Genomic DNA, 14,431 nt, shown 5'->3' with positions numbered 1-14,431 from the left:
TTTCCAAACAGCAGCTGCAGTGATTGGTGTACTAGGTTTGCAAATGTTGAGAAGATTTATCGAACAACGCCAAAGTTATTAGCACAAATGATTGCCTGCGTGTTAAAGACATGCATGGTAAAGTCTGCATGATAAAGGTAGTGCCTGGCAAAGGCAACCTAGTAAAGGCTGTTGCCTTGTTGTACCATGTCAGTTAAATGTTAGCAGACACATGATTTCAGTAGACAAAAGCATAAAACAAAATTGAAGTAAAGTTATAAGTACATCTCAGTTTCAATAAAACATTTAGTGCACTGTGTTACTCATCAGGTAGAGTTGATATGTAGTAGGAATAGCATCTGATGTCCAATAGGGTACCTGGTACTTTGGTATACTGTATATATAAAATTACTCTAAGGTGTAACGGAAAAAAGCAAATAAAGATGTGCATAACCACTTAGGTGCTTGATATTTCTAGTCACTTACAATTCATGGACAAGGTGTATGAAAACATTGTTAACATTAGTATGATGCCTAAATACAATACCTATCACAGTTCAGCTTGTGCTTTAAACTATGCTAGAAGATCCATAATAGTAGTTTATATAATTTTGGACCTCTTGACTCAATGTTTGCAGAAAGAACTACGTACCATGTTCATGTCAATTCCATTAGTGTAAGTCCAAGCATGCTGGAAGTACTCTTCAAGTCGCTGTCGCAAAGGGTTGGGAATTTGATGGAATCTTATAAATTCTTTTACTCGAAGCATCTGCATATGATATCTTGCAGTTCCAGAGTACAGTCTTTGGATGATTGCAGACACGTTCCCAAAAATGCTGGCATACATTAGAGCTAAATTTCAGAAGACAAATAAATAAAGTATAACTCTTCTCTTTACTTAGTAGATAATAATTTTAGTATTGCACTGGAAATTGTTGTTACATTAAAGACCACAAAAGAGAATAAGTAAACATTGCTCAATTTGACAACAATTCTGTATAGCCATTTCGCTGACACTTTCACGGAGACAACAGGCAATATGTGGGTAATCTACTGGGCAGGGGGAGAGAAAGTTCTACACCAGAGGAAGAGTCAAAACTCAAACGGTTAGATTTTGGTGACAGAATAATGTTTAAAAACACCAATTGTAATAAGTTCTTCTAAACCATACAGCCATTCAGTAGGGCGGGAGAATTTCCCAAATTGGGTGTGTGGCGTTTTTTTTTCTCCATGTGGATGGTCGCGAGGACACGACAACTCCTCCAATTGAAGGTGCCGTGTTTTCCATTCGGCCATGACACTGACATAGGGGATTGGTTATGGGCCAGTGACTGTGCTCATGGTATATGTGTGTGCGACTCACATTTATTGCTCTTGCCCTGCTCTTAGGGTGGGGGTATGGTCTTTAATCAGTGATCATGTGAATTGAGTTACAGCATATACACCTACAAAGCCCGGGACCTCCATTTGTGACCCGGATTTCTCAATATAACTGTTGGATACCTTCATGCAGGGTTCTATTGCACGTTGAGTTTCATACATGATACGTATTTTTAATTGCTTCTTTTGGGAATTTTGAGATTCTGTTTTTTATATGTTATTTGTATTGATTTGTAGTGGGGCATCGGGCGGTTGCTTGATGTCCTCAATGTTGAACACACATGAAGTTCATGAACAGGCTAAAGACAATGTACATTGATATACTTTGGTCCATGTTGCATATGCTGACACTTTCTGAATGAAGGGGTGTGCCATCATATTCAATATGCTTAAACATCTCCTTCTTGTACTTCTAGGTGCTTTAGTATGGGCAGATTAGCCCATTTCCTCCAATTGGTTAAATCGGAATAAGGATGCACATGAAATTAAGTGAAAGATTTTATTTTGGTGATACTGTGGTAGGTACCATTAGATGCTCACCAGTTAATAATTGTCCTACTCACTATAAACATCTTATCTTTTGACATCTTTTTGTTCCATGGGTGTTAGGCATGTCCAGGATTCCGATATAGAGTTGTGCCCTTATCTCTCACTCTGCATACCAGACTGAATGTTCCAGGATGACTCACATCTGCAATGATAGCTAAACCATATATGAATATTGTGTTGATGTTGTGAGTACAGATTACTCAGTTGAATTGTTATGTTATGTTATTTATTTTCTTCTATAGCGCACGGCTACTCCCAAGAGCATCCCAGCGCTTTGGCGAAGAGAACTTAATACAGAGTAACAACACAACAACTAAAAACTGAGGGAGATCTAGCGCTACTTTTGGACAAAAAGCCAGGTCTTAAGTGCTTTCCTAAAAGCCAAAAGGCTGTTTGCCTGTCTCAAAGACAAAGGTAGCTCATTCCAGCCGCGAGGAGCCAAGTAGCGAAAGGACCGACCACCTATTCTGGAACGCTTGATGGAAGGCACTACCGCTTTGGCCAAAGAGGCTAACCGCAAAGCCCTGTTAGGCAGGTAGAAAGAAAGACGTTTCCCAATATACTTGGGGCCTACACCATGCAGGGCTTTAAAAGCCATGGTCAGGCTTTTGAATAGGATTCTCTTGGGAATGGGCAACCAGTGCAATGCTTTCAGTAACTCAGCAGCACTGGCCCGTCTCGGGAGCCCAAAGATAACACGAGCTGCCGAATTTTGTACCACCTGTAGGTGGGTCAAAAGGTATTTGGGTAGGCCCAAATACAGGGCGCTCGCGTAATCCAAACACGACCCTATAAGTGCCTGTACAATGTTTTTTTTGTGTTTGAGCGACAGCAGAGGGAGAAACTTCCTGAGCATCCTCAGGATACCAAAGCATTTCCCAGAGAGCCCTATAATCTGGGGCCTGAAAGAGAGGTCGCAGTCAATCACAATTCCAAGGTTTTTCGCTTTGGAAGAGACATTGTCCGGAGGAAACATGTCCTGTGGCCACCAGGCCTTCCAACTGGGGTCCGGTGTACAACCAAAGAAAAGCAGCTCAGATTTATCGGAGTTGCATTTTAGGCCATGCTGCCGGAACCACTCAAAAACCGCATCAAGACAGTCCCTAATCCGTATGCCGTCGAAGGCCCCACCCCTGTCACAAGAGAACAGAAGCTGGGTGTCGTCAGCATAGGATATAATCTGGGCGCCAAAGGATTCCGCCACCGCCGCCAGAGGGGCCATAAAGATGTTAAAAAGCATGGGGCTAAGAATGGAACCTTGAGGAACACCCACCTCTAGCGGCGTCATATCGGCGGAAAAAGGGGGCGCCCAGATCGTTTGCCGGCGGCCGGTAAGAAAGGATTGAAACCATTTCAACACCGTCCCTCGTAGGCCAATTTCCCAGAGTCGCAAAAGGAGACCATCATGGGGGACGGTGTCGAAAGCCGCCGACAAATTTAGCATAACCAACATGGCCTTGCCTCCCGAATCTAACACTTCCCTGATGGCGTCTGTGACCTCGAGCAGGGCCGTCTCCGTGCTAAAATTAGCACGGAAGCCAGATTGAGACATGTGTAAAAGGTCGTTCTCCTCGATGAAATTGGAGATCGACTGATGTACATGCTTCTCGGTCACTTTCGCCAGAGCAGGGAGAAGAGAGATCGGCCTATAGTTGGCATGCAAGAGGGGATCAAAGTTAGGCTTTTTAATCAGCGGTAGGATCATGGCACATTTCCAGGCCTGAGGGACCACACCGGTGGACAAAGAAGAATTGAGAAGTGGATTCAAAAGAGTGTTAAGAACAGGAGCCACTTTCCCCAGACATTTCGCCGGGCAGGGATCCAATGGCGAGCCGGATTTCAGCCGTGACAGAAGGTCCAAAGAGGTGGTAAGAGACATAGGGGGAAATTCACAGAGATAGGGGCGAAATCCATCCATAGAAGGCAGGAGGGACAGGCCGCCAACATTGAATTCCCTACTACTATTGTTGTATGTATACAATTTTGTCTTCCTCTTCCCCGTTCCCACGTCTTATTTCCTACTCCTCTTACCTCTCTATGGGTTCTGATTACAACAAGTCTTAATCTGAAATCTTCCTTCATTATCTCATATAAACGCGTTGAGAAATATTAGGTGAATTGGGTGACATCTCCTCCAAACACATGATCATAATTTATTTTATTTTTCTATGAGTGGAACTCATTGACTTTTCCAAATGGTGGCCTGAAAATACTGTGGGACACTCTATGCATTGAGTAACAATTTCATGATTAATTTTGGGCACATGGACCAATACCTATAGTTTTTAGTACATGTAGGTTTGTCTTCAACTCACCAGTTTTGTTACTGTGTTTTTCGTCCTTTTCGTTGTTCACCTCTTTAGTGGATATTATGTTTAAGTCCTTGAATAATGTATTGTTTTATGTTCTTGTGAATTTGTATATATTTATTCCATAGGTTGTTTGTGTTATTATGTGCTATAATTGTTGTTTTTAGTAGATAAATGTGTTTTATGCCTTATATATTTCTATCATATTACAGCCCTGAAGAGATCCATTTGCATATGGATGAAACGCATTGGATGGTTTCGCTGTGTACATGTGAAGCATTCTAAAGAAAAGAAACGAACGAGAAGATTTAGATTTATTATGGAAAGTGTTTAATATGTCCTTGACTTTTTGTAATGATGTAAATGTGGTGCACTTCTGACGTTCATTTTCAATATTTAGAAACAAATGTACATGGACATGCAAAAAAATCTCAGAGAGACATTCAATAGAAATCTAAGGTATCTGTAAATAAATGAGAAATTAAAAGATCTTAATTTTAAAATAATGAACCTTGTGATGCCCAACAACACTGTCAAAATAAGAGGAGCGAAACATTCTATCATTGTAGGCATTTGCATGAAGGCTTTCCGTTAGAGAGATAGGAAATGACAGATAATAGAAAGTGATTCATCAGTCTTGATTTTTGAAGTTTCCAAAGGGTTTTAAGAAATATGTTCTGACATTTTGTAATGGTTTTAACTAACTATATATTAATAAGTTTGCTTTGACTTGATTTGATTTGAGAAATATGTACCGATGAAAAAGAATATATAATTACTCTATTTTCTGTAAGGCTTTCCATAAGAATTTAAAACATTTGATTCTTGATGAGAAATTCAGTTGATGCATTGATGATCATTTGAGCTTAATCCCGATAGAGCATAGCAACAAAAATACTTTGGATACTTTACTGCCCGGGAGGTCATATTTCTAGCAGGCAACAAGGTTGAGATAGTTGAGTTTGATGTTTTTCATTTACAGTGTGCTCCAACAGTTTCCACAGAACATGTATAACAGACAGGGGAATACGAGTTGTCATCCCTTATTTAAGAAGTGGGAAAGGTACATAAATACTTCTCTAAGTAACATTTCAAATAATGTTATATCTTTCTAAGAAAGACTGATATAATGAAACTGATTGGTAGAGTCGTGATTGGTCGGAGGGATAGGAAACAAACATGTTTAGAATTAATACATCACATTCTATAAAGTTTTGGACTCCTTCAAGATTCCCATTAGGAGTAGTAAAGACCGCATTAGATAGGCAAACCATATTTGGCTAACTATTGCAGTATTTAATAGCATGAGGGCACTTATACTGGTTGTATGCAAATATGGGATGAAAGAAGGATAGACTTTGAGAGAAAATAAAGGGAGGAGATATCTGTTTATTAAAAAAAATACTCTCATTCACAGTATTGTAATTTAGAGTCCTGATATAAATGAGGGTCACTGGAGAACATTATTAAATAAACCATATTTGCTCAGTCCATGTATGATAACAGCAGATATCAACCATGCTGAATCGACTCATAACTCTCAAAATAGGGAGCAATTTCATAAATGTTCATGTTTTCTTCCATGATAACATAACATAAATAAACCAGAAATTAAATATCTTGTCAATAAACACAAACACACCTCTCAGGCAGATCATGCGCCAGGAGATACATTTTTTTGGGTCTGAAAATATGATTTTGGCAAATTTTCAGGTTAGAATACAGATGGCCTTAATACCTGATATCGGCCTGCATTGATGCACCAAAAGTCACCAATTATGAGTTTTTCCCCGGAATAAGAAATAAGCACATGGAACCAGAGATAGAGAGCCCTTTTACACATGGCTTTCCCAATTCCTGCAACAAAACTGCAGGCATTTTCAGCCTGCTCTGTGCAGGGAGAAAATGACTCAAAGGGCTGATAAGAGTTGAGGGGAATGGTTGGGGTGTGGGTAGGGAGAGAGGGTGGGTTTGTGTCAGTTGAGTTTGAGTTTAAAATATTTGTAGAGCGCACTTACACCTGGCGGTTTCATGGCGCTGTGAAGTACTGAACCCGGGAGGGTAGGAAGGTCGGGGGAAAAAGGGGAAAAGGTTATTGAGGGAACGCTTGTGTGAGGAGAAAGGTTTTAAGGGCTTTTCGGGAGTGCGAATAGTGGGTGGAAGATCTAAGGTGGGCGGGGAGAGAGTGCCAGAAGGCTGGGGCAAGTGTGGAAAATGTTGTGCCCCCCCACTTTTTACGCCTGAAGCGGGGAACTGTCAACAGGTGTTGGGAGGATGAACAAAGTTCCCTGACGCTTTGATTTCCGAAGAGATGAAGTCGGGGGCAGCGCTGGTCCGGGCCTGGAAGGTAATACATCCCATCTTAAACTGGGCTCATTCTCGCATGGGGAGCCAGTGCAGGGATTTGAGGAGCGGCGTGACATGGTGGGATTTGGCCAGGTTGAAGACCAGGCGGGGGGCCTTGTTTTGGACCAACTGTAGTCGTCGCATACTGTAGGCAGGCATGCCACAGTAAAGGGCGTTGCCATAGTCCAGGCGGGAGATTACCATCGCCAGGACAATGAGCTTGAGAGCAGGGAAGGAAAAGAAACGAGAAACTTTGCGGATGGTGCGGAGAGAAAGAAAGGAAGAGGACACCACAGAGCTGACCTGGGAGTGTAGAGAGAGTTGGTCATTCAGTTTAATCCCCAGAGTTCTCACAGTGGAGGAAGGAAGGGAGCTTTGTCCAGTCCCAAGATATTGCCGCAGGGGTCAGACAATGATCAGGCTGCGATCTCCTAATCTGTGCCTTGCCTACCTGTGTCCCATTAAAATTCTTAAAGGTTAAAAAATCTCCGAGGTGAAATTGCTCCTATAAAATGTAGTAATTACAGAAAATGACTAACTTTGCTGAAGTGATGACATGCACTGAAAATGTGAGACTCGTGCATTCAGATGATTCTTATTATTGGCTTTTCAGATGAGATGGATACAGAATCGGGTAATATATACCCCAAGTGGGAAGATTTAGATCCAACATATCTGTAGGACATAGGACAATCTGCATTTTCATTTGAAGACTTTCAATACATTAAGAATATTACTCTAAAGGGGGTACAATCTCCAAGTCAGGCCTGGCAGATGCAAGTGCGTTCAACCAGACTCCATTAAGACAGAGATTTTGGTCCTGGGAAAACATCAAGATTTGTGGAATCCCCTACACTGGCCTGATCAGATGGGCGCTCTTCCTACCCCGTGACCCATGTTCGAAATCTGGGATTTATTCTGGACAACTCCCTTTCCATGAATCAACAGGCCAGTAAAGTTACTGGGCTATGCCTCACCATAGTCAAATGGTTGAGGAAAATCCTCTGGATGCCTCCTCTTCCCACGCAAAAGACCGTAGTCAACGCCCTTATAACATCGCGGCTTGACTACGGCAACATTCTGTACCTGGGCGCCAACAAATCAGTAGTCGGCCGACTACAATTGGTCCAGAACGCAGCAGTCCGTCTATTGTGCAATATTCCAAAAAACTCCGGAGTCTCGAGTCACTGCCGAGAACTCCACTGGCTCAGGGTTGAAAACAGAATCCGCTTTAAAGCACTGAACTATATGTTCAGAATTAAAGCGGGCAAGGCACCTAAATACCTCCTAGCTTTAGCCCACCCCTACACTCCCAAACGTAACCTTCGGTCGCAATCGGCGGCCAATTTCTGTGTGCCGAGATTCAAACTGGCAAGAGTAGGTGGCAGATCTTTCGCCCATCTGGGACTATCCCTCTGGAACACACTCCCTCCCTTTATCCGAAAGGAGGAAAATTACGCCAGGTTTAGAAGGCATGTCAAGACCTGGCTATTTGAACAATAATTCTCAATAGCCAATTTCCTTCTCCTGTCTTTCTACTAGCTGTGTCTAGGCGCCGGGAAACCCTTTTTGGGTAGCTGTTGCGCCCTACAAATTGAAAAAATAAATAAATAAAAATAAAATTCTCCAATCAACATATATATAGATTGGACTTTTGGTTGAATTGGAAATGTGTAGGATCAATTAAACTTCCCTCTTGATAAAGCTGGAGCTATTATCTAAAAATAAAATGCATTTTGATTAAAAAAGAATAGAAAATGGAAAAATAAACGGATTAGATAACCTCAACAGTATACCACAGTGCCAGCTATCTGAGTTGAAATACCTTAAAATAAAGAATTCTGATAATTAAATCAAATACATGGAGATGCTCTAGAGACATTGCTGTCACGTTGTGAGGGAAAATACTCGGTAAAACAAATATTACACCATGACTTTGTTGGAACAACTGGGAGAAACAATGGGTAAAAATGTATGGTTGGAATTTTTTTTGATTCATCCATCTTACCTGGTAAAGTCAAAGAACAGACTATCAGAATGGATAGAGTATATTGAACTTCCAATAATGTCAAAGTTTCTACTTCCAATAACATGTTATAGATTCATAACCCTTTTACTGCGGTGGACGGGAACTGTTCATTCACCACGGTGCTTCTGGAAATCCTACTTTTGTTTACATCAGAAGGATTTTCTTTTTTAAAAACAGAGTTGGGACATCAGGGAATAGCTTCCTTCACACCTGAGTTAGCTTCTTTTTGATTTCTGTGATGCATTGATGTCAGAGTGAACAAAGTGAAACATTAGTCACAGTTTGCTCTCAGAGGATAGTGGTGGGACTGTGATCCCCAAGTAGGGATCCATCCATCCACTAGACACCGGGGGGTGGGGGGGCATTGCCCTCCAGGTATTTTTCTGCCCCTGGGGCATAGTTGGGAGTATTTACCCCACTATACAGCAGACAGAAGGGCATTAAAGACAGCAAGCATTAAAGAACAAGAAAAAGAAGGGGTGGGGTGGCCCACACTGGCATAAGCCTGTGCCCCGAGGCAAAAATGGCTCAGCAGTATTTATTTACCCCCAATATGCCCACACTTTGGTAGGAAGCTCAATAAACACTAGGGAAATTAAAAAATAAAATAAAGAAGGAAAGGATGTGTACATCCCTGCATTGGGCTATGCCCCTATCCCAACAGTCTTTCTGCCCCCTGGAAAGTAGATAAGGGCATTTGCTAAATGCACCCTCGTGCCAAAAATTGAGGCGCAGGCGCATTTCATACTAAAATATAATGCAAAATGACAGATTTGCATTCACATAATTACTTGTAATTTCGTGTTATTTTGCTAAAATTTTGCATAGTTGCGTGAAAGAAGATTTCCTACACCCCTACTAGGAGAACTACTAGTGAGCCCTGTCTCCTGACCTCAGGCAGAGGATTCTGCTGGAATACTTTATGATCACATAAGTCAATGTGCCGCTATTAAAAAGTCACACTCATGTTTCGAAACCGAAAAAACGTTTGGAAATGCTAATGCAGTGGTAATGAAATCCATGCACTAATAATACAATCGCGTGCAGTGATAATAAACAGTACACTAGCAATGTTAAACAAAGATAATTCTAATGATAAACTAAGCATTGGCAATCCAAGAAAACCTTTGTGCAGAATGAATAGTGTCACCAGACCAAAACCTCATCATTCTGGTAAACCTGAATTTCATATAAACTCGACTGGCCATTATGTCACATTTCTATGCTCCCGGTGGGCTGGAAGGCTAGGGGGGTTCTTTTAGAGCAGGAAAGGATGCTATGACCCAACCAACCCCACCTGGCCCCATTGTAGTTCCTTCCTCCTCCAGTGTGGTACTGGTATGTTCAATTTTGCCGTAAGTGGTTTTGGTTTCAAGGCCCATTATATTTTGTGAATGAAGATTCCAATTACATCATTTTTTTAGCTCGTCGTAGAAATAAACGTTTAGTCTTACACTTAGGGAAGTCGACAGATAACATAATTTCCTAATACCTAATTATAATTAATTTGTGAAGACACAGAGGCACGTAATACTACTTACATCCAATTAGCATGACGCAGATGGAGAAGATCTTTTCGGAGTTGGTGTTGGGAGAGACGTTTCCGAATCCAACGCTTGTCAGGCTGCTGAAGGTGAAGTAAAGAGCCGTGACGTACTTGTCTTTGATGGACGGCCCGGAGCTCAGGTCCGTATAGTTGTAGCGTTTTCCTATTTGTTCGCCCAGAGAGTCGAGCCAGCCTATCTTGTGTATCAAGTAGGGCCTTTCTACATTTCCAATTGCATACCAAATGCAGGCAAGCCAGTGTGCGATGAGTGCAAATATGCACATTAGCAGCATGAGAACCGCGGCGCCATATTCGGAATATCTGTCCAGTTTTCTTGCGACTCGGACCAATCGGAGGAGCCTGGCTGTCTTCAGAAGGCCAATTAACGTTGTTGTCTGTCAAGAGACGTGAGAAAATGCCAAAAGATAAATTACTTTTTATGCCAACCATAACATTGGTAACTCCCAATAATATAATAAATTGTAATATTGTGAGAAAGCAACTTCAATGTGCAACGAATAGTCATGCTGTTCCTCCACATACAGTTAACCTAGAACACAGTGGCTTAGTGGAAAATGTTCGTGTCATCGTGTTTTACTAGATTTTCATAACATCCCAATTATGTGAATTATGTGGTTTGTGCATTTGAAGACGATTGTTACATGTCGGGAAAATTTGAGGATTAATTTTAAATTGCCTCACCTTTAATATAATGAACCTTTCTATAGAATCCCCATTTCTAGGAATGGTATCAATGTAGTAGATTTCTAAAACATTTTGGTTGCAAAAACGAGCAATGTGTGTCTAGCTAGCTATCTTGGGCCAATTTTCTTTTGCAGAATGGGTATTAAGTATGTCTTGAAATACTTTGATTGACAGGAGAACAGTGAGAGATTTTAATGGGCAGACAGCCTGCCTATGTCTTTAAAAGCTGTGTCAAGTACGGCAGATGGGCTAAAAATGAGCACATTCTTAGAATGAAACATTGTATTATACCAAACTACAAAATCATCATTTATAAGGCTATATAGGACAGAATGAGCAGCGAGACATTATTGCTGGACTAGAATGTCTCTTTCCTGGAAAACTGACCAAAATGGCCACCACAGGTTGCTTAGGTCATATTCCTTTGTCCCGTCGCCAGTGCTCATAAACAATGATGTGTTTCAAATGGAAGGCATCTCAGTTATACGGTGAGCAAATAAAAACATAGCTTAGTATCAGAATTGGAGCACTCTTGTTCTATGCTGTTGGTGGACCACTTCCTCTTCCTCCCAGGACAAATATCTGCTTTGCCTCACTGGGGGGACACAGAGGGGGATAGAAGGACACAGGGATACAGGGATACAGGCGAAACTGGCCCAGAATACAAAAAAAGTAGAATAAAATACGTGTATGGGCATTGTGGAGACCCTCCACATTACAAAAAACAAAACATGGAGGCAGGCTGTGTCAGCCAAAATAGTTTTACTTCTGAGTTGGAGCCCATCAACATTGATACTGCATTTCCAAGAAAAGAGAAACAAATTCCAGGGTAGAGTATACATATACAAAAGAAACATATAAGAAAGAAGAGAGGGAGAGGGAAAACAAGTTTACTGCAAGGCAGTCATTGACCTGATACATGTATTGGTGGCTTTCCCATGATGAAAAACATAAAAGCCTTTTGGTTGACTGCCTAGGCAACATGTAAATGCTCCAGAAATGGGCTTTGTCTGGTAGGGTCTTAGACCGAATTTATGAAGGATCAGATTGTAACCAAGGTGCATACTACAAAGAATGTATGACGTTACAACGCATACTTTTACAACGCGAACCATTACAACACATTGTTTACAACTCAACATCCATTACAACGCATTCCATTACAACGCATGCTACCTTTACAACGCTTACCATTACTTTGCATGTATGGTAAGTATTGGATAGTGTAGGGGTAAAAATTACTATTCTAACTTCAGGGGGGTGCAACAGTAGGGTAAGTGTTGGATAGTGTAGGGGCAAAATTACTATTCTAACTCCAGAGGGTGCAACAGTAGGGTAAGTGTTGGATAAAAGTTACTATTCTAACTCCAGGGGGTGCAACAGTAGGGTAAGTGTTGGATAGTGTAAGCATACTATGCGTTGTGATGGTATGCGTTGTAATGGTTTGCGTTGTAATGACTGCGTTGTAATGACATGCATTGTAGTGGTATGCGTTGTAGTGTCATGCGTTGTAATGGTTGTGTGCATAATGGCATGCGATGTAATGGATGTTGCATTGTAAAAGTTTTGTTGTAATGGTAGTGCGTTGTAAAAGTTGTGTTGTAAAGGTTGTTTCCCTACTACGAAAACCCTATTCAAAGGGTGTGCTATGTTGTAGAGTAAATCGAACATAATCACTGTTATATCTAGTGGCCATTTAATGTAATGGCTCCACAACAGGCTGGTACACATGCAAAACATTTGCTAACCTCTCTGCACTTTACGGCATCTATGCACGCACTGGAGTCTGGCTGTTCCTAATAGTGCAACTCCTTCAACATGAGAGTCTACTAAACTAACCTCCATGCTTCAAAACCATTGCTACTCTTAAAAGGTGTGGGATTGACCACCTCTCTCCAAGATTGCTTAAATTGCCATGACCCAAGTTTTGGTGTTGATCCAAATATCTAATATTTGCCCACAAATAATTGCACAAGAACACACTTTCATTAGATTTCTGACAATCAGATGTCTCAGCAACTCCAAACCAAAACGAAAAGCAAATAGCAAGTGCTACAAAGACCAATTGATAAAATGATCAGTAGAGGAACGGGTCACGGCTAAGTCTCTGATGGCCCAACTGCTACACAAAGTGACCCTTTACCTTCAACATTTCTTCAGAAGCGCATAAAACAGGAGGATGGGTCTAGGAAGATGACAGTCAGAGAAGTCCAACTGTGCTTTACCTGGGACAAATCTCAGCAATGCAAAATTATTGCCCCAAGTCCAATACACACACGCACCCAGTCACACACAACACACCACTGTGATAAGAAAAAGAGTAAACAGGTGTCGCAAAATCATCCTTTTTGCCCTGATCACCCCCATTTTTTGACTGATGCTGGGGGTTACTGACTCTGAAAGTGCGGAGGACTCTGTTAACCAGGTCCAGGGCCAGTGCTGTGTCCTCCTAAAGTATATGGTAATTGGTGTAATTCTAACTGGAAAAGACAACCTACCTGTAAGTACCCGAGGAGGATCACCCCCTGATAAACCTAATGATCCTCGTTGTACCTGAGGAGAATCATTAAGTGTATCAGAGGGTGAGATAGCTTGATAAAAGTGTGACTACAGGGTCCACCCCCTCGAAGTGATCCATGTTGTGGAGAAGTGCTTCACAAAAATTAATTTACACAAAAGGTTATTGGAAAAAAACGTGAGTTTGAATCTAAGATCACTTATGCATGTCTTATTGCCCATGCATTTCATTACACAGTCCTGACGAAAGCCATATTGACCCATTTAGGCACTTAGCATAAATGGTTAAAACATATTCATCATGTTAAGGGGTACATGAGACCATTTATAGCTCAACGGTACCCAAACACTGATTTCAAACTTGCCCATGATCACCAAGATGAAAATACCTTTTTAGAAGGTGATCTTTTCACAATTTTAAGCCACTTGCACCTTTTCAATTCACTCCAAAAAAAAACAACCAGCTCCACTGGAATCAGGCATCAAATCACACATTGGAGGCATTAAGCTTCCAGGGTGGGAACCCAATGATAAAGCATGTTACCAACTAGGTTGGTGAGTGAGGGTTCTTTTAAAAACCCTAAAGGTTTCCCACTGCATTCCTATAAGTGAGATACTCCAAAGGGTCATCTGTTAGGTAAACAAAGTACTCAGTTTGATAGATATAGTCAAGCGAAGACAAGCAAGTATTCTTTCGCTTTTCCAGTTTATGGCCAAAATATCATGGCATAATATTGTCATAGAACAATATTGTGTCTAAAATATCATTTACAAAAATCTCACCCAATCAGAGATGTTTTAAAGGCATGGGCAAAGTGGGCTTTGGCCAGGGGCCTCAGACTTTCAGGGTGGACCCTGTAGAGCCAGCTCTGTTCTGCAGAGTCTTGCCCTGAAAATTCTTAAACAGATTATTTCAAATACCGTTCTCCTTTAATTTATTTTTAATGTGAGTGATGTGTGACCATCTATGACATACATTTTGCAGAGAAATGTGTTTATGTTTCGTGCAACATCCATAATTGTATTTTATCTATATCTATACTACTATTATAAAGAGAGAACACAAACCTT

The 14,431-nt window shown here is 41.2% G+C and overlaps 1 protein-coding gene across 1 annotated transcript in view; it reads right to left on the bottom strand.

Annotated features, from left to right (window-relative positions):
* Window positions 1-10,533, bottom strand: part of LOC147665788 (voltage-gated inwardly rectifying potassium channel KCNH7-like) — a gene marked incomplete at its 5' end in the record, with an annotated part of 344,861 nt that extends 334,328 nt beyond the window's left edge. Inside the window, 2 exons of the mRNA XM_086949481.1 lie at window positions 632-831; window positions 10,134-10,533. Of these exons, the coding sequence (XP_086805607.1) occupies window positions 632-831; window positions 10,134-10,533 (600 nt within the window). The remainder of the gene's footprint in view (window positions 1-631; window positions 832-10,133) is intronic.
* Between the last annotated feature and the right edge of the window lie 3,898 nt (window positions 10,534-14,431).

The sequence above is a fragment of the Lissotriton vulgaris genome, unplaced genomic scaffold (assembly GCF_964263255.1).
Source record: "Lissotriton vulgaris unplaced genomic scaffold, aLisVul1.2 SCAFFOLD_2125, whole genome shotgun sequence".
In the NCBI taxonomy this organism is placed as follows: Eukaryota; Metazoa; Chordata; class Amphibia; order Caudata; family Salamandridae; genus Lissotriton; species Lissotriton vulgaris.
The sequence above is the reverse complement of the archived record's forward strand: the minus strand, read 5'-3'. Positions and strand labels throughout refer to the sequence as shown.